Source organism: Equus asinus, chromosome 3, assembly GCF_041296235.1.
Source record: "Equus asinus isolate D_3611 breed Donkey chromosome 3, EquAss-T2T_v2, whole genome shotgun sequence".
Taxonomy (NCBI): Eukaryota; Metazoa; Chordata; class Mammalia; order Perissodactyla; family Equidae; genus Equus; species Equus asinus.
In genome coordinates, this window is record NC_091792.1 from 65,217,057 (window position 1) to 65,238,283 (window position 21,227).

The 21,227-nt window shown below is 43.5% G+C and overlaps 1 protein-coding gene across 2 annotated transcripts in view; it reads left to right on the forward strand.

The window, feature by feature from the left end:
- Positions 1 to 19,477, forward strand: part of ADRA1A (adrenoceptor alpha 1A) — a 104,751-nt gene extending 85,274 nt beyond the window's left edge. The window contains exons 3-4 of one of the 2 annotated variants that reach the window (XM_014845391.3): positions 13,919 to 14,304; positions 18,781 to 19,477. In XM_014845391.3, the coding sequence (XP_014700877.2) occupies positions 13,919 to 14,304; positions 18,781 to 18,789 (395 nt within the window). In that variant the 3' untranslated portion in view covers positions 18,790 to 19,477. Of the gene's footprint in view, positions 1 to 13,918; positions 15,849 to 18,780 lie in introns of those variants that run through there. The other variant, XM_044766855.2, reaches the window with a different exon arrangement.
- The last annotated feature ends 1,750 nt before the right edge of the window (positions 19,478 to 21,227 follow it).

Genomic DNA, 21,227 nt, shown 5'->3' on the forward strand with positions numbered 1-21,227 from the left:
GTGATTAATTTTTTTGGCCATTCCAATGATTGTTTTGTTTTGAACTCTAAGTACTGTAACACTGTGCACTATTTTCACTTTAAAGCCAGCAAAGCAGAGCCCGACCCTTAGATGGCATAATCTGGAATTTAAAAGAATGAGCTTTGGCGTCAAATGGGCCTGGGTTTGAATCTGAACTTAGCCAATTTCTTTAGCTGTGAATTCAACTCCTTAAGCCTCATTTCCTTCATCGGTAAAATGGTGTTGCTATCTTCACATAGGGCTGTAGGGGGGAATTAAATTGGATAATTTTGTGAAATATATTGCTTGATGTCTGGCATATAATAAGCACTCAATGAATGTTAATTTTATTCATGAATAGATATTTACTAAACACCTACAGTGTTCCAGGCATAATTCCTCTCTTGATGAAATTTATATAGGCAGAGACACTAAGCAAGTTATCCCACCAGTAATCATGCGAGAACCGTCAGGACAGGCACTGTGAGTGAAGACTGTAGGCTGCTTTGGTAGCTTTTAACAAGAGAACCTCTCCTAGTCTGGAATCTGGGCTGTGTAGATGGGTGCAAAGAGATCAGAGATAGTTTCCTTGAAGCAGAGGAATTTAAGCTAAGACCTAAAGCTTGAAGAAGAGTTAGTGCCACAGAGGAGCTTGGGGGGGAAAGAACATCCCATGCAAAGGGAACAGCAGATGTGAAGGTCCTGGGGCAGAGAACATTCCAAAATCAAGAGAGGATCAGGGTGATCAGAGGAGGTGTCATAGAAGGTACACAAGACTGGCAGGTGAGGAAGGCAAGACAGATCGTATGGACTGATGAGTCATATTAGTGATGCCGGATTTCATCTAAGAGCACCGGAAAATGTTTAAGACATATAAGCAAAGATGTTACCGAACTGGAGTTGCATTTCATACAGATCATAGTAGGGAAAGGGGAGGATGATGCATGCACGTAGAAGACCGGAGAGGTGTGAGCAATGTTAGGTGGTATAATCTTCTGGAGCTATCAAAATGGAGGTATAGGGTTGACTGCCATGTTTTTGTCACAAACAAGTGAGTAAATGTTAAATGTCACCTGTAAAGATAGAGAACACCAGAAGACAAACAGATTAGGGTATGTCATTCGGACACATTAATATTAAACTTCTTGAGAGACATCAGAGTGGATATGCGTGTATGGGTCATGAGCTACAGAAATAAGCAAGGACTCAAGCTATACGCTGATGTCTAAATGTTAGCCACAGATATTAATCTTGAAGGTGTCCATATTTTTTAGAGTAAGTTCTCTGAGTGCTCTCAAATAACTAGAGATATTCCTACTCTTGCAATTGAAAACTTCAGTATATTAATTAATAGAATGATTTCTGAACTGGGAATCTGAAGGCCAGAGTTTTTAGTCTAGTCCTTCCACTCACTGTGTAACCCTGGCTAAGTGCCTTACCCTTTCTGTGTGTTCACATCCTCTTCTATTTGTAGCCCAGATGTCAGCTTGGCTCTTGGAGCCTACAGGGTTTACAAGAGGTGATTATAAATGATTTCAACAACAATTTAGATCAAAATGTGTGTATTGGATCCCAAATAGACTATGAAGAAAATTTAGGAATTATTGAAATACATGTAGACTAGTCCCACTCCCAGAAAAAGGTATATCACACTAAGCATATCATTTGTCAGATCCAATAATATGTCCATATTCTTATATGTGTGTGCGTCTCGCAATGCTTCTAACGCCCAATTTCTTTATTGCAACATTAAAGAAGTGAGACATTCAGAACGAGCAACTTTTTCTCCCCTAGTAGTGTTTGCTTTTTCAGGAAATTCTAAAGCTTCAGCTTAGCATGTGCCGTAAAGAGTGTTTTAATAGGATGCTTTATGATGCTTGAATCCTAGTATGATAAACCTCAATGCGTGGTTATCCATCCTGTCCTAGGCTATTTTCATCGGTGGGAAGACCAACTTCCAGGGCAGCCCAAATCTGTCTTCCTACAGCTTTTAGCTATTGGTCAGAATTCTACACCAGACCAGTGTGCTAGTCTCCTTGTTGGTCTCCCTGCCCCTAGCAGCCTCCCTGTTTAGTCATTCTTAGACAAATGTAAGCCTAAGAAAAACTTAGGAAAGTGGAAACCTGCCAGAGCCCCCGGGTTCTAACATGTTCCTAAGCCAGCCTCTTGCAATCACTGATACCTGTCTTGAGACGTAAAATGGAGCTAACTTCTAACTCACCAGAATCAAACTGGAATAAATGAAAATGATGAGTATCATTATTTTCATTTTGACAAACTGTTGTACCTTTCTTCTCTTCCCATGAAAATTTTTCTGTGCCTGAGAGACAGACAAATTGACAAGAACAGCCAGGTAGAAGTTCTGTTGTGTCAGCACTTGCCTGGGGAGTGAACACAGCTGTGCTGGAGCTGCTGAGGAACGCTGCTGTTCTGAACAGCACAGCCAGAAACTATCGTTTGTGGTTATCTGATGTGTTCTGAATTAATCACCTAATTTAAGCAAATATTGGGTGGGCATTTCAGAGGGGAATCAAGACAGTGGGAACAACCTTTCCTTAGGAGCACGACTTTTGTTGGTCATAGAAAATCACACCGTGTGCCAGGGACTAGTGCTTTTTGGGCAGCCTCGAAGGCACTTGTCTCTGTCCTTGGTTATTCTTCACTGCTTTCCATGTCTGTCCTTCAGTCGTGTTTATTCCTGACCCAGGCCTTTTGCAAAAAGTTCTGACCCATGCTGTTACTACCACTGAACAGTTGGAAATTCATGAGTGGTTTCTACTCTTTGCCCTGGGAACACTTTTTAGTGGACATGCTGCCTTCTGGAAGCCATGTGTTTATTCCTTAGGATTAGACTATGATATATCAACCACTATAACCCTGAACCACATCCTTGTGACCTAAAGATGCTGCATCACTCAATTAACAATTACACAAATGTTCAAATCTTGTTGATCATTCTGTAATACTAACTAGAGTCTTTGAATGGACACTTAGATCACCATATTCCACTAACTAGCGATCCAGTAAAGTGGATTTTCAGTCTCTCAGACCTGTGGACCTAATAAGTCCTAGTACAGAATTTGTACTTTGTTTTGAATTCACTGAAGAAGAGTCATTGAAATGATTTGATTAAGGAAGATATAATCAGGTTTGTGATCTCAGAATCTCTCTGGCTGCAATATGGGAAGTGGGTTGGAAGGATGTCAGACTAGGAGCAGGAACTCAGAAGATAAGATGATACAGAGTCCCACCTAGAGATGATGGTGGCCTGAACTGGGATGGATGGTGACAAGGAGAATGAAGGCTCAGTGGTCTGGGCTGGGTGATTGGATGTAGTGGATGAGGTGGGAGAATGAAAGGTTGAGGATGACAGTGAGTTTCTGGCTGGGACAACTTAGGCTAAGGGGTGCCATCTGCTGAGGATGGAGCAGAGAAGAAAGAATAGGTTTTGTGAGAGACAGTGGGTTCAGTTTGGTTATGTTAAGGATGAGAGGGTTTGGGAACATCAGCAGAGGTGTCTGGTAATGTTTGTGTATGCAGGACTGGAGCTGGGGAGCCAGATATGGGCTAGACAGAGAGATTTGAGAGTCATCAAGGTAAAAAAGGGAATTGAAGCTGGGGAAATGGATGAGCTTCAATGACTTCTATCTTCTCCCTTAGAGTATCAGTTTCAGTTGAGACTGCAGAAGACTTAGTTAAGTTGGAAAAGAATGAGGACGTCCTCTGCAAGCAAAACTGGGATTTCTCAACACTGCATTTATTATGAAAGATGGAGACGTAGTCAATTCTTTTTTTCAAAGACGTTTGTAATCAAAACGGTGCCATTCTTTATTGCCTTTTAAAATTAAAGAGTAAATGTCCCAAATCCATTTCTGCACTTCAAAATTGGTTTGCTCACCTGTATTTAGAAGCCATACTACAGCTTCCAAAAAGACACCTTTTATTTTGAAAATAAGTTATTAAAATGCCTATGCATATGTGTTCTGTCAGTTTGAATACCACCCACTTTTGATGGAGATCAGACCCTCTGCTGGTCTGATCCAGCTCGAGCCCGGGACTGGGGAGAAGTAGCAAGGGTCTACAGACAGCCTCCACCCCTGACTTAACCCAGGCAAGGGAGGGGCTGTGCGGGAGCTGAGAGCGGAGAGCAAAGTGCTATTCATATTCCGCCTCGTGCTGAGCTGGATAATATTCCTGGAGGATGGCTGCAATATCAGAGAACATGCCTCTGGGTGAGCCGGTGGCCAGTGAGAGAAGCTGGAATGTCATTTCCAAGTAGGGAATTGTCCAGAGAACGCAGATGCAGGATCTTTACAGGCAGTCCAGAAGCAAAAGTCCGTCTGCCTTCTCCCCTGTTCACCTCTTACTACATAAGCACCAGCCAACTCACCCATGTCCTTGCTGGGAAAACTCTGGAATGGAACCTACCTTAGCCCTTAAGCTGAAAGTGAAGGGACATCATCCTGAAAAGCTCCTGCACTTCCCCCTGAGAACCAGTTTTCACTGTTTATGTCACTGCTTCAGATTTGTGGCGTTTGGCCTTGGATTCACGTCCCACAAATATGAGAGCCTGCTGATGACTATCGCCTCTTAATTATAGGCTTCGGCCTTTCCTACAGGACCCTATAAAATGTCTTTATAAGTACTGGAAGTAATAATATTATGAAGTGCCTGCAATGTAGCTGTATAAAATTATTTGTAGAATGATTTTGTTTTTATGTAAATAGGAGTGCTTGAAGATCAGGAAGATAAAATGTTGGAATGTGGGTTAAGACAGGCTCTCTTTCTTCACTTGAGTATTTCCAGCTGTAAGTAGTTGAAGCAAGAGTTTTATTCAAAATGTCACTTTCTTCCATCAACAAATGTCATCTGTTGATTCAATAAACATTTATTGAGCATTGTGTTCATCACCGAGGGAGACGTAACTGAAGGATAAGAAGTAGTATGTGTCTTTAAAGAGACTAAAAGCATAAGGATTGAACGTGTCATTCATTCAACATTATTTGTCATGAGCCTACTATATGCTGTAAACATACAGTTTAAGTAGGTATTGCGGATACAGCAGTGAAATGAGCAGACAAAACACTCTGTCTTCAAGGAGTTTGTATTCAAGGAAAAGAACAAGAGAAGCAATAAGTACGGCAGATGGTGATGAGTGGTATAGAGAAGAGTAACTAAAGGTCATGCTTGGAGGAAACAGTGAGAAAACACGTCAGACTGTAATGAAGGAGGGGCCCGTGGAGGAGCTGGATTTTGAACACAGCTTTGAAGGTGGACTGAGTCTTTGAATGGATTGAGGTTTGACTGGGGAGAGGGGAGAGGGCCAGGTCACTGCAAGAGGAGCAAGAAGTGAAGTGGAGAGCCATGCAATCTGAGGCCATAGTCAGCTTGGAGGATCAACAGAGTCACAGTAAAAAGTCTACCATGGCAAGAAGAAAGGCTTGGTGTTGGAAATTAATTCAGTTTAACAGGCATTTATTGGAAATATTCATAGAATGTAAGCTCCAAGGGCAGGAACCTTATGCATTTTCCTGACCATTCTTTCTCTAGTATCTACGACAGTGCCTGTCACACAGAAGGTGCTAAGCAAATTATTCGTTAAGTGAGTGAATAGTGAGGGAGAGGATTGTGTAGAGTTATGAAACCAAGTGATTAGGGACCTTAAACAACAAGGTGATGAGCTTGAACTTGATCGTATCAACAACAACAAAAAAATGCACAGCACATGTCTTGGCAGATCTCACTATTATGAGGTTCCCTTAACTGTGTTACTGAGCCCCTTGAAAAATCTCCCTTCCCTTTAGTTATTTCTGGGAATTTTCCCTCATGGCTTCCACTACTTTCTTCCCTGTCTATCCTCTCACCTTGAAGATGACCAGATGACCAGTAGCCATAGCCTCTCCGGCCCCAGATATGCATGTGTGCAACTCCCATATTAGCAAGGAGTATGGGAGCTCTGGAGCTGCCAGCAGCCTGGACCACGCCATGCTCCACGCAGAAAAAGAGCAAACACCATTCCTACTCGGTGTAACCCACTGTCAGGGGGCCTCGGAGTGTGGCTGCATGTGCCCCTACAAAGGTGTGTCTCATGACAAGAGCCCTTGGGTTTCTCCTCCCAGCCCTTCTTTCCCGCCTTCTCAGACACAAATCTCTAGGACAAACATCAGGATGTCCTCCTGCAAACCTTGGGTTCCCTCCCCTCCATTCTGCCCTCTTCCCTTCTGGCCATCTCCCCACAGGGTTCCTTAATCATCTGGCTTGACACACTGGTTTTCACTGTTTCCTATTTCAGTTTTCCTGGAAGCATATGCTTCTACAGAGGGAAAGGAGTGGTAACAATTACCTGGTCCAAACCTTTCATATCACAGATGAGGAAACTGAGGCTCAGGAAAGGAAAGTGACTCCCCCAGCCTTAAACAACCCATCTAAGCCTTACTGATTCCTGATTCTGAGCCCTTCCTTGATTTCTGAGCAGGAAAGTGGCACCATCCTGACGAGGCTGCAGGGTGATGAGATGGGTACCATGGGCTTAGCAATGAGTGAGGCTGGAAGTGAAGAGACCCCTCCACACTCTGCTGCACAAGCAGGGGTGCTGGGGATGGGGTGAAGGGGAAAGGAAAGCCTGAAAGATGTTCCAAAGGAAAACATTAGTGGGGCTTGGTGACTGGTTGGAATGTTAGAGACAAAGAGGAGGAGGAGTCAGATACACATTCTTCTTTCAGGAACTGAGCCAGGCCTTGCGCTCACACTACAGCAAGAAAGACAGCCTGGCCCCTGGCATGGTAGGGCTTCTTGAACAACCTGGAGGATGAGACAATCAAAGAAAACAAGAGAACAAGAAAACATACAGGGGGGTGGGGGTGGGCGAAATGGTTGAAGAGATCAAAAGGTGCAAACTTCCAGTTATAAGATGAGTAAGTCCTGGGGATGTAAGTACAGCGTGGTGATTGTAGCTAATAGGACTGTCTTGCATATTTGAAAGTTGCTAAGAGAGTAAAGCTTAAAAGTCCTCATCACAAGAAAAAAATTTTTGAAAAAAATTTTAAAAGGAAACTTACAAACCATGATATGTGCCATGAAAGAAAGAAACCACACTAATGGGTGTGTGTCTGAGGCCTACTCTTCCTTAGACGGGGTGATTGGAGAGAGCTTTCGTGTAGAGATGATTAGAGGATGTTTCAAATGTGTGAGACTCATGAAACAATGGTGACCATGAAAGTGGCGAATTTGGAAAATCAGCTGGTTTATGAAAGGCGAATGCTTTTAAGGAAACAACCTATAAAAGAACATGATGACTGCATTGCTAGCATTTTCCCCAATCAAATTATCTTTTATTAAGTAAAGGGGAAAAAAATCTTGCTATCCTTTGAAAGTGTTTGAGTTATTTATTCATTTCAAAGGGGGACACACAACACAAGGAGCTCTTCCAGGAAAGTGTGCACAGCAAGTTACTGCAGCTGGGTCACGGGTCCTCTCTCCCGAGGTGTTTGGGCCAAACACGCTCATTCTGAGAGACACAGTCCCCTCTTCTAAAGCAAGAGATACTGAGGCTGGCCCAGTGGCATAGTGATTAAGTTCACGTCCTCTGCTTCAGTGGCCCAGGGTTCATGGGTTCAGATCCTGGGCACAGACCTACACACCACTTGGCAGCCATACTGTGGCAGCACCCCACATACAAAACAGACGAAGACTGGAACAGATGCTAGCACAGGGACAATCTTCCTCACCAATAAAAATAAATAAGTAAATAAGTAAAAAGAGAAATACTGTTTGGGGCTTTGGTGACTGAAGAAACATTTTGAAGAGCTTTCCTTCAAGCATCTTGGACTTGTCCAGGGTAAAATCTCTGATTATGCAGAGCTACCCTTGGCCATCAGAAGGACCCCATAAAGAGTGTCTCCCAACTCCAGAAGTCTGAGGTATGAGAGAGCGTCTCCCCAAGCAACCTCTCTGTTTGCCTGGGTTGGAAGAAGCGGTGGTTCTTGACAACAGTGACTATGGGCCAATATACCCCAGCCCCAGGCAAAAGGGAGGCACTCCCACCCGACACTGCACAGTCCCCGAAGTGCCTGGGTGTGCTCTGTGTGTAGGCAGCACCCTACTCACCACACCCCCCACACACCTCCACCCTTCCTCACCTTGACTACTATTCTAGCTTCCTGCCGGAAAGTTCAGAAAAGACTCAACATATTAACTCTCTCAAGGGAGCAACCAGATTACTTCCCTCAGAGGCATAAGGTGAGAACTATGCTGTTTCAAGCCCCAGTTAAGTAGAAGAAAAGAGCAGGTTCTTCGAAAGAGGTGTTGACCTAACATCCTCTTGCCCTGTAAGTTTGATGCTCTCAGCAGGACATATGGGCCAAGTGAGCTGTGCCAACCAGAGGTAAGGCTTGTTCTCAGTAACTGGGAGTGAGGCTTAGCCATCCTTTGTGTCTCCAAGACCGCTAGGAGAAACCCATAGAAGCTGGAGTCCTCTTCTCAGGAAAATGAATCTCTGTACATACACAGACGTGTATTTCATTTCCTGGGAAGTCTATTGATGAATCTTGGGTCGTGAGTCTAGGGCTCTAGTCTGCAGTTAATCTGGCCAGCATTCTTAGAGATTCCTGACCACCATTCTAGGTAGATAACCTGAAGACTATCTGGGTGGCCCCTGGATGAACCTTAGGAGGGCTTAGGCAAACAAGCCAGCCCAACATGGAGGCATCTAGTAGACGCTGGGATGATAAGAAAATTGGGGCTATGCTTACACCCTGATTCCTACAGTTTTTCTCTAGGGTTTAGTTCAATGGAGCAGAGTTTTCTTCCGGCAAGAAGATGCCAACTGCTCTGGCCTAAACATTGCTTGGAACTGGAGCACCTTGGCCTGGGGAACTGGCAGCCTATTTGTGTGACAGCCTGTGTCTGTCCTCTGTTGATTGGATGTACACCAGTCACAGTGGATTGGTACCACATGCACAGAGAGACCACTGGTTGGACAAGGAGAAACAGTTAAAGGTTATTTTCTCCTATAGTCACACAACATTAGGTTCTCCTTTGGAGTCCAGAGTTTTTTAATTGGAGCCATTTAAACTCCAGTTTTTAGAATGTGATACCTTGCTAATGAGCCCTTCCGAGATCATCACCCACTGTTCTTTTTTCCAATGTCTGAGCAGCACATTATGGCTTTTTAAATGATGTAGTTATTGATGGTGCCTCTCTCCTCCTCCTTCTTCCTCATTATCTCTGCAAATTCTGACAACAGCTGGACATAGTGCCATTAACATTTCTCGTGCCATTGTGGGGTTGCTAAACGGCAGAAAAGATCAGGAGCGGAAATGGGTGAAGCAGAGGAGAGTCTGGGTCTAGTCCTGACTGGACTACAAATGAGGCAGGCAATTTTGTGAAAACCACTTCACCTCCTCAGCCGTACTCTCTTCATCTGTAAAGCAGGGGCTGACAGTCCTTGCTGGTCTCTAAGTTTCTGCCAGTCTTCACGTTCTGGCATTCGATGACTGTAGTTAATTTGGGTTTATCATAACACAATCTCTCTCAAAGTTGTCATTAAGATGTCAAGTTTTCAGGTAGGTGAAGTGAAGCGTGGATGCTGGGAGACTACAATGAAGAGGACTGACTCATAGCTTTCTGCTTCCACACTGAGTCACCTTGATTCTGAAAGGGTTGAACTGAAGAGGAAACTTCTAATTATCAGTGCTGGATTGGAATTTGAGAACTCCACTTCTGTCTTCACTGCGTGTCAGAGTGAGCGCTGGTGGAGAAACTCACTTGGAGACTAACATTGGGAGAAAAATGGTTTTCTCTTGTATTGGGGGCATTGAGTGCAAACTTTGCTGTAACTTTGTAGCTAAAATGTGACTATAATGGCCAAGCCTTCACTAGGATGGCTCCCATTGTCATCCATCATAATCCTACGGATGAACCCCAGATCAGAAATGGGAAGTCAACTGTTCCCAATTAGGAGGACATTGAGTGATGAGACATGAGTCGTGTCACTTGAAATTATCAGTTTCAGTTACCCCTTGGAATCTAGAGACCTCAACAGTGGAGTGAGGATTCTGAATCTCTAAGGGTGAAGACGTTGATGGTGTTCAGGGATACACTCAGGCTATACCCATCTCAATCTGGCCAAGGTTTAGTTGACCAGATGTTTGGAGGGTCCTGGAAAAAGAAGAGTCAGAAATTCTTCAGCAGATCAAATAGGAGAAGAAACTCAGTGAAGGGAAGAGTCCCTAGGGGCTTGGAATCTTCCAAAGCTCAGGAATTAAACCAGGCAGACTCACATGCAAGGATGACCTGATCTGCAGGGCGAGGGCTTGAGGGAATTAAGCCGGGCACTGTTTATTCCTCTTGAAGCAGAGTCTGGGCAGAGTCTGTTGAGGAGCACAGCATACCTATGGTGACAAGAGAAATAGGAGTCTCTGTGCGCATTTGGATGATTCCAAAGTCTAGCTCTTCCTATGAAGCATTATGAGAGAAACTAGAATGTTAGATACCAGATAATGCAGAAGGAAAAAAGATAGTGAAAGATCATCACAGAGAAAAACCAGAGGATTGAACAGAAACTGGGCAGAAAAAAAGGAAAGACAAGAGACAGAAGGCACGGGCAGGAAGGAAAAGGCTACAGCTGTCCAGGCCACATGGTGAGTCATAGAGAGGACAGGGAGATGGCCATTCATTCAGCAAAAACTGGGAGAATGCCTTCGAGATGCCAGCATTGTGCTGAGTTCTGGAGCTCCATGATCGAGCAACACTGACATGGCACCTGCTCAGATGAAACTTACAACCCAGCGACTGGGTCAGAGGTCCCCATCCCTAAACCAGGCAGGTTTAACCCTGGTGCTCCGTGCAGTGATGGGTGGAGGACAGGGAGGAGCATGATCCAGCTGCCTCCCATTCTAAAAAGTATCATCATCCTCAAGGAAAAAGGGATCTGAGAAGAATTTGAGGTTGAGAATAGAAATACTGGAGAGTTCAGAGAAGATGGTGCCTGAGCAGGGAGGTTTGGACAGGAAGAAGATAATGGGATGAGGGGCCCCTCACTGGGACAAGGCAGTGACAGCTCTTTTTCAAGCCTGATCCTAGCTCAACGTCTGCTTCCCAGGAGAGGAAAAATGAAGGGAAGAAAGATCTGAGGACGTAAATGATTCAAATGAGGAGGGAAACAGCCCATTGCTGTCTCTTCTTATCTTTTGGAAAGTTCCTGAAGGAAGTATATCTATGAATCCTTCTCCTAAGCCCAGCCAGCAGCTGCTGAAAGAGAATCACCCCCCAAGAGAGAAAGAACACTGCAAGGAAAAACGGATCCTGTGACCTGCCCCTGTGGAACTGTCAGAGTGGGAGTGGGCAAATCGTGCTAGGCTTAGACACACCTAGGTGCTGCTGCACATGTCGTGGGATAAACCACATGGTGTCATTTATGGTAATGCCTCCTGTCCAGAAGCATCTCCCACTCACTGTCTGAAAAGCCAACATCTAGAGATGTGGTTGGATTAGCTAGACAATATCCCCAGAGGGTTAAAGCTGGAGACCATCCGACATTCAAATCTTAGTGTAAATTCATTTTCACCATCTCCCTTTCTCACCCTATACTTCAGCTGCAGGGAGGAAATAGGTGTTTTGAACAGGACGCATAGAGGGGAAACCAGTATTTACCTCTGAAGCTGTGGACACAGGAAGACAGACAGCCAAAGCAGAAAGAGCCTAAGAGCTCGGCCCTGTGTCAGCCAGAACTGGAATTAAGCGGAGGCACTTGAGAGAGGGAAGAGGAGAGAGGGAAGAGGCTAGAAAAAATGTTGAGATTTATAAATGCAAAACTGGGCTCTGTGAGCACAAAGAGTGTCCTTGAAGGAATTATGGGAAATTCCAAGGCTCCCAAATCACTTTATTAGTATTGACATTCATGGTTTATATATTCTTTCTTTTCAATTGAAATTATTCAAATAAGGGAAATACACCCCTTTCTCTAGATGAATTACAGAATAGTGAAATACCCAGACAATAGTTTTTGGTGCACCCTGCTCATTAACCCATTAAGCCCAGGCCAGGATGTGCCTTTGTGAAGCTGGTTCCCTTAATCCCAGGCAATATATAGGCATCCTAACATAAGATGAATTTTTATGTTGTTAATGATTATTAAATTGTAGGTAAGATGTTTAGCCTAGAGCCTGGCTCCAATCAGGTACTCAATGAGTAAGGTTTATTATTATTATAGGACAGCATTAAAAACTTTGGAGGGGCCAGCCTGGTGGTGTAGCAGTTAAGTTCATGCGCTCTGCCTCCACCGCCCGGGATTCGCCAGTTTGGATCCCAGGCACAGACCTACACATGGCTTATGGCTGTGGCAGGTGTCCCACATATAAAATAGGGGAAGATGGGCACAGATGTTAGCTCAGGGCCAGTCTTCCTCAGCAAAAGGAGGAGGATTGGTAGTAGATGTTAGCTCAGGGCTAATCTTCCTCAAAAAAAAAAAGCTTTCGAGCTAGAGAATAATATTTTCTTACTTAACAACCATCGTGTGTGTGTGTGTGTGTGTGTGTGTGTCTTAATTTCTTGGAGACCCATTGAACTTAGCAGAGAATGTGTTTTAGAGATAATAAATGCTCCCACTGACCACTGTACCATTTTGTCTTCTTTGGTTCTGCAGTATTTAAGTGTACTCTTGGTTTATATTTATGAGATCCTCTACTAAATGTCAAGGCATTGTTTGCCAGAGTAGATTTTAAGCACACCCATCAGTTTGTCATGGCTCTGATGGGTCTGTGGAGCAGAGGGAAAAAGTGAGACATAAACTCAAAACCTTAGACCGAAGTAAAAGAAAAAAGTTGTGCAAAGAAGAAGGAACACTGGACTTCATCCATCACTTTATACCTTTATCCATCACTCTATTAGTGCTGTAGCTGTCATGTTTGTGACGACCTCTTTAATCATCATTTTTTATTTAGAAATTGAGTAATTGAGTTAAATAATCCCTAAGTTTGTTCCCTTTAAGGTTCCATGGTTTTGCTATTTTGCTGCTAAGGGCTATGCAATAGTTACTGTAAAAGATGTAAAGAAACTGGATTCCTGCTGTGTAAATTAATGGATAAGACTTGAGTAGATAAAGAGAATGGGAAAGGGCATTTTAGACATAGGGACTCAACGTGAAAGGACAAAAAAAGATGAGCAATGGCTTGGAGAAAATTTTGTAGTGAGCCAGGCTAAAGTAAAAGTGTTAATGTTAGAAAGCTGTTAGGTTGCATCTGTGGAGGACCCTGAATGTCAAGTAATCGACAGGCATTTGACAAGCATTTGGCAGCCATTGGAGTAGGTCAAGTAGGGGAGTATACTGTAACTTTGAAAGTTATCATCAAAGAAAAATAGTCAAAAATCACTGGCCAAAAGTTGGCAAAGCGAATATTTTGTAAATTTGAGATTCTCATTAAAATAGACAATTCCAATATTCAGGAGAAAAGGAATTCATAATTATTTAGGCTGTGCCTATATAACACTGTGTCAGAGAACAAAGGAAATACTTATTAGGTGACCCAATTTTAATATGGATTATTTGAATGGATTCCAACTTATTTTTAAGTTCAGGCAAACAATTTGCATATGTCTACTCAGCCAAAATTTCATGTTTTCATTATTTAAAGCTTCGTAGAAGACATCAAGTTATATTTTATCACTGAGAACTGATGCAACCCTATCTGTTGAGTCAGCTCCCATAATTGATCTTGTACCTATGGACCAAGTGAGAATGGTCTTTGAGGATATTCACAGGGGCTGGCCAGTCAAATGTGAGATACTCAAATGCATTTGGAATCATTTGAAACTTTTTAAAGATATAAAATGAGGTTTGTTGGTTTATTTGCTTGTTTTCCTAGCCAATTGGCCTATTGGCTTGCAAATAATATGTATGAATCTGTGTGTTTTCTTGCAGGGTCTTTCTTCCCTGATTTCAAGCCCTCAGAAACAGTTTTTAAAATAGTATTTTGGCTCGGATACCTAAACAGCTGCATCAACCCCATTATATACCCGTGCTCCAGTCAAGAGTTTAAAAAGGCCTTTCAGAATGTCTTGAGAATCCAGTGTCTCCGCAGAAAGCAGTCTTCCCAACATGCCCTGGGTTATGCCCTGCACCCGCCCAGCCATGCCCTGGAGGGGCAGCACAAGGACCTGGTGCGGATTCCGGTGGGATCGGGAGAGACCTTCTATAAGATTTCCAAGACGGATGGGGTCTGTGAATGGAAATTTTTCTCTTCTCTGCCCCGTGGATCTGCCAGGATTACCGTGCCCAAAGACCAATCAGCCTGCACCACAGCCCGGGTGAGAAGTAAAAGCTTTTTGCAGGTCTGCTGCTGCTTGGGGCCCTCAACCCCCAGCCTTGGCGAGAGCCATCAAGTTCCAACCATTAAGATCCACACCATCTCCCTCAGTGAAAATGGGGAGGAAGTCTAGAGGACAGGAAAGGCCAGAAGGAAGGGGAGATGATCTCAGGTTCACTCTTCCTGGATGACAAGACAGGACCATCAAATCAAAAGGGGGACCATCTGGGAATGGGGTGGCAGAGGAGACTCAACTCATGGGCAGTAAGTAGGACTGAGGGAAGCAGGAGGACATCACACAGCCATCCAGTTCAAAATGATGATAAACAGCATTTCCTTGAGGCTAATTCTCTCTCTGTTGTCCTCTGAGCCCGCTTTCCACGTCTGGCTCTTTCAATGAAAAACACCATGGGAAACAGAATTTTATACACAATCCAAAAGACTATAAATATAGGATTATGATTTCATCATGAATATTTTGAGCACACACTCTAAGTTTGGAGCTATTTCTTGACGGAGTGAGGGGATTTTATTTCCAGGCTAAACTTACTGACAGCTTCATTGGATATTTACGGGGAGCAGGCCTGGAGAGGAAGAGCCTTAAGATGGTGGCCGATATCCAGGCACATTATTTTTAGAGCAAGTTTTAAACTCCACCATTTCTGATATTTCCAGTTTCTCAGCTTGGGTGAAACTTGACAGCGGGATTTACCTTTTGCTGCAATTTGACTGGACGCTGGTCCTGATTCCCTGAGGATGAGAGTGGGGGGCACGCACTGTGTCTCTGAACTAATGGAGGCTCACCCTCTATGCGTGGGTCCAGAGAGTGTTTAAGGAACCAGTCAGGGAAGAGATGACTTTCGCTACTGGAAAATAGTAGAGATGAGAGTCGTCTTTTCAACTTAATTACTACAGACAAAATTCCATAAAGCTGTTCCAAGATCAGATGGAGGAAGGCTGCTTGTGTAACATATTTAAAGACCAAGAGGTTGGGGTGGGGGGTTGCTGATTTCATGCTAAGATAGAGGCTACAAAATTACTCCACAGCCTTTTTGACGTGGCCTCGAAAGGCCTTTCTTGGCAAATCACTTAGCTTTTCCAGCACTCCATTATGAAAATCCAGAGCTTATAATATTTTGAAAGGCACATCTTGACTTCCGTTTTTTTCTCAGCTGCTTCACTATTGCATAATGAATGAGGTTCAAGGTCCCAAATGCTGGTGCAGCATGTTGGAATGAGCCTATGATCCAGGTATATCCTTCCTGAACTTTGAGAGATGCAAATGCCTAACTTGGAAGGATACTGACTGGTCACCAAAAATCATCTAAAGTGGGAGTTTGCAAACAGCTTTTGACTGAAGCTCATTTGTTTTGGTAAAAAATCCAGTAACCCATTCATTTCATCTATTCCCACTTTTACAAGAACTTGGGAAACATACTATTTTTTGCTTTATATATACACCAAATTTTGGTAAACATTAATAACTCAGTATATTAGTAAAGATGAAGATGGTAACTATATGTAAATATTAAAATATTTTTCACATTCCACAATAAGAATGTAAAGTAAGATTTGTGTTTTGGGGATAATTCTTGACTCAAATCACTGGTCTAAAACACCTGATCATTTCTGTGGCCTCTTTCCCCTGTTAGGATAATTTCCTCTAAGAATTTCAAAGCAGACTGTAGCCATTATTTAACATAAATGGCAAAGGTAGCAGCATCATCATCTTTTCCTTCTTCCCTTGCAGCAAAATGATAATTTCCTTGAATCTTTCTAAAAGACTAATATCTTTGTGCACTGCCCTGGAGGATATGTTTGCATTTAGAATTGATTTTGCTTGTTGGTTGTGATTGGACATAGAATATTACTGCTTTCTCAGCCTTTTCTGGAGAGTGTCTTCTTGTTGACCAGACAGACACTCTGCCTGGTGCTCATAACTTGGGTTTTGGAATTAGATGTTGGCTGGATTTCTAGACTCTTCTGGTCTGCCTGCCTGTCCATAACAGCTCTCCCAGATGTAGATGTCCTAGGATGGGTGTAGGCACCAGGGAAGGACTTGAATGTGCAAACCTCACTTCTCTTCTGCCTTGATAGGAAACTTAAGTTTCATTGTTGAGAAGAGCTTCTTTCAGAATCTGAATTTAAGAAGCCACTTTTTCCAGGCTCCCCCTTACAGGAAGAGCATCCCCCTGAAGAGAATGGTAATAGTTTTTCTTCAGCAAAATATGGCTCCATATTTGAGATGATCTTTAAACACCTTTACAGACAAATTTAAATTTTAAATATTAGAATGCTTAGGATCACCAGAAAGTTAACATTAAGGGTACCTCTAATCAAAATAAACATCTAGAAAATGTTTTGTTCATCAGATAAAGGCCACGACAATTGTATTCATGCAAAAGTATCCATAAATAATTGTCTCCTACACTCTTCTGCAAGCCTACTCCCTCCAGGGAGGCAAACTTTAACATTTTTTTCCTTTCCCATAACACAATATTACGTACAAACGTGCCAATTTTACAAGAAATTGACAATGTCACCCAAGACTTCGTCAAAGTGGGATAAACATTATTGGAGTTATTTTTTACTCATCCACAAAAATCTCTGTACCTTTGAGCATGCCAAAAACTATCTAAAATTGTCACAGTTAAACAAATGATTGTCATATTTATACTCACATGTTTACTGCTTCTATTTGGAGTTTGAAGAATTCACCCGGAATAATAGTGGTCAAAATGTGTTCTCTAATGTGTTATAAAAAGCGGTTGCTTTGGGATTGTCTAAACGTCACAGAAAATCAGTTTGACATTATGGGATAAGCAAAATTTGAGTTTCTTCTGCAACTCAAATTGCATGCATTAAGAGAGACCTTGAATCTCTTTATTCAAAAATTTCTCCAAACTATCGCAAGGATTTCAGAAAAGCATCTTACTTGTCATAGTTTGCTTCCTTTTGCCTCTCTCATGTCTCATCGAAGACCGCTTCTGCCTGTAATCACTTAGTGTAGGCTAACACTCTCCAAAACATTAAGGCTTCCAGCTCTCTCACACCTCTTGGACTGGTCCATCTTTGGTAGACAGTGATATGTGGGTAAATAAGTATTTTCTTAAGACTTTTTTGTTAGTTCCTACTGTGTGCCAGGCATCCACAGGGCATTTTGCACCCATTGTCTCTAAACCTCATAGCAATTCCACATTCATATTTCAGAGATAAAACTCTGATAGTTAAGAGTGATTAAGGGCTTTCCCAAGGCCAAGGAGGAACCCTCATACGATCCTGGGTCTCCCTAACGCTAAGGTCTGCGTGTTTCCCCCAGCACCCCTGCCTCATAGTCAGGGTGAAAGTCCTCCATTTGGGATTGGGTGTGCTGAGGATACTAAATCATACTCCAACTGTTTAATGTTTCATTTCTTTGGGATTTGCCTTCCAATTAACCTCAGTAAATATACTGCCAAATCTCCATCCCAGCCAAACCCCGGAGCAGGTCATAATTGGAAGGGTTTGGCGTCTATGATTCTAACTATCAGAATGTACCTCTTTTTTAGGGGATAATGGCCTGGAATGTTTTTCAGGCCTTGCAAGAAAGACAAGTTAGATCAAATTGGAACAAGAGGGACATACAAGAAAATGCAGAAGAGGCTGCATTAGCCTAGAACAGCAACACAGTGTCGACACAAAACACTTCGTGTACTGTGTTGAAGTTATGGGCTCCCAACCACAATTAATTGGCACACCTTTGAAAGTGTGTCCCTTTTTAAAACAAATAAAAACAAATACGACATCACTCTCACTCATCGCTGTATTCCAAGATCTTTTTTTTTTTTTGAGTTGGAGAGCGAGACAAGGAGTTGTAGGTGTTTCTCTAGGAATCATGCGGAGCTCAACGAGTGTGTCAAACATGTGAATTTCGTGTCTGTCACGGTGGGGAAACGGTTCAGAACGCTGATGCACGGGCAGCCAGCGGCCCAGGCAGTCTTTAAAAGTGAAGACTCGGTTTTTGGCTGCAGCATCCACTTGTTCCTGGATCTCCTTTCACAAGTGAAAGCTTTATGTCCACAGCATCTCAGCTCCCTCCACCCCCTCAAAGTGAACCGTGCCCAGACCTGGCCCAGTAGGTTTCCTGGTTGCGGCCTGGGAGTGGGAACTTGTGAGGAACTATTTGCTCGGGCAGGTAATTATTCATGCTTTAACCACAGCTACTTAATCACAGCTTGACAAACATTCTCACTTGCTTCTGGGGCTGGTTCTGCTCAGGTCCTCTTGCCAAAAGAGATGCTGCCTCTGTGTATGAGTACTTGTTGACTTAATTAAGGAAAGAGCTCTGCTCGTCAGCAAAGGGAGAAGGGAGGCCAAGCGCGTGGAAGGTAAACTCTGCGAGCAAAAGCAGGGGAACTGAGAAGAATGCAGAGGTAGCAAAGATGGAGGCAGCAGAGGTATGCTCACTTGCTACTCTGATTTCTTTTTACACTACTAGGACTTTTAACCATGAAACCACCTGCACACAGCGCTGGTCAAGCCCGGTTGGAACACTGTCGGCACCTGCTCTTGTCTACAAACTGTGCTGTGGAGCAGGGCTGAGCCAAGACTGCTGTGGGGTCTACCATCTTCAAAAAGCAATGGCAGCAGTGGCCTCCTGGCCATCCAAAGTCCCTGCAAGATGAGTGAGTGGAGATGACTGTCGTGGGCCTGGGCTGGCAAAAGCAAGTTAGGATTTCAGCAGAGGACACCTGGCCCCTTGCCAGTGCTCCATCAGCAGTGATTCATTCACACTCCCTCAGACCCAAACGTCATGGGGGCTGAGGAAGGACCGTATCTGCCCTGTGCAGGAAAATGTCATTTCTTTGCTACTGCAACGTGGATTACTGAGTCTCCCACCTAAAGAGAAGGCTATGGCGGTGGAGAGGAGGGCGTGTTGAGAAGGAGGGGGAGGACTTACCACCGACATCGCTCAAAGTAGGATGGATGGTTTAGTAATACTTTGCTGCAACTGATAAGCAAGGAATTGCCCTCAAACTGGTTGCTTATTCCTTTCCAAAGACAAAATAATTGTCTTTCCTTTTCGTGTGGCTCAGGAGTTATATTACTTTCCCTCCATATCATAGTCAAGGTAGCCACATTATAAGCTGGAAATGAGTATTGCTAATCTATGAGAAATGCAGACTTAATTAGGTAAAAAATCTAAGAGAAAATTTATACTGTCTTTGGAGAAAAAATAATGAAGGTGCTGATCAATGAAAAAACCTGAATACAGTAGGTAAATTCAGATGCAATAGAAAAGAAACTAAGACAAAAATCCCAACATGAGTTTAATATTTTGTTCCGTTTATATAACACTCTGTATTATCAGTTTTGCCTATCTCAAGTCATTCCTGTGAGGCATAAAGAGAAGAAAGGGATTATTATCTATGCTTAGCATAGGAAGAAATGAGGAGGAATAGGGAAAGCTTTAAGGATTTCTTTGGATAGTCCCAAATCCAGCGTCTGACTCCTTTTTCCAGGATGCCTTCAACATCCCCGGGGTCCACTGTGTTTCCTGAGACCCTGGCTCTCACGTTTCACTCAGTCCTCACTGATCCATGCTTTCAGCTCTCTTCACACCTTCTCTCCTCTTATATCTCTCCAGCAGCTCAGGAGCACAAGATTGTTCCAGGGGCTGAGTGCATATTTGTCTGTGCTTCTCTCATTGACTAAAAGACAAGCAGATGTAATTCTGCTCTTCCTCCCTAGAGAGGCAGCCACAGAGCTAAGGGAATAAGCAGGGCAGAGGTCCCTTGGCTTGCTCAACGGGTGACATGAAAGGCAAAGCCATCAGAGATTGACACCTTAAGGACCTCAGGAATGCAAAAGTCCCAAAGAGAGTTTTGGGAATGTTCCTTTTCCAGTGAGCCTAAGAGTTGGATACACCCTGATCATCATCGTCAGCAAGCTGCTCATTTCCCTCCTGCACCAGGCGCTGCACTTGGCACGAAAAATAGAGAGAGGGACAGACAGTCCCCAGCTTAGGAGCTGGATGCGTTCCAAGCTCATCTGTTGCAAATCAGGAATGCATTTCCCCAAGATGGGTTGTTATAAATTGGGGGGTGGGAGAGATGTTCCCAGATGAACTAAAAAATAGAAATCTATTTAATGTACACCAGGGATTGGCAAACTTTTTCAGTAAATGGCTAGATAGTAAATACTTCAGGCGTTGTGGGCCATATGGTCTCTGTCACACATTTTTCTTTGTTTGATATTTTTTTTTTAGACAACCTTCTAAAAATGTATAAACCATTCTCAGTTCACAGGCCACACCCAAAACACAGGCTGTGGGCCTAATTTAGCCCATGGGCCATAAATCGCCGTCCTTGATCTATGCCATCGCTAGCTTACAGTGCAGTGCGAATGATGCTAACCAGTGGATTTGGTGCTCATCATACAAGCATCTTTTTTCTTTTTTGAGGAAGATTAGCCCTGAGCTAATATCTGCTGCCAATCCTCCTCTTTTTTCTGAGGAAGTCTGGCCCTGAGCTAGCATCCGTGCCGTCTTCCTCTACTTTATATGTGGGACGCCTGCCACAGCATGGCTTGCAAAGCAGTGCCATGTCCGCACCCAGGATCCAAACCAGCGAACCCCGGGCCACCGAAGCGAAACGTGCAAACTTAACCACTGCGCCACCGGGCCAGTCCCCAAGCATCTTTTTTTTAATATGCCATTGACACGTCTCCACTTGACTTCATTAATGTTCCCAACCTGCAGGTGTTGGTACATAAAGTGACAAGTTCATATTCAGGGGTGGGGGCTGCTCCACATAACCTGCTCAGCCAAAAGACAGACTTTAGTATTTATCATTGTGATTCTCTCCGTAGGCATCAGGCTAAGAGGAAAGCACCCACTGTTGTATTCTGTAGAACTGGCAGGTCGGCAGAAGCTCAGGGGAGTCC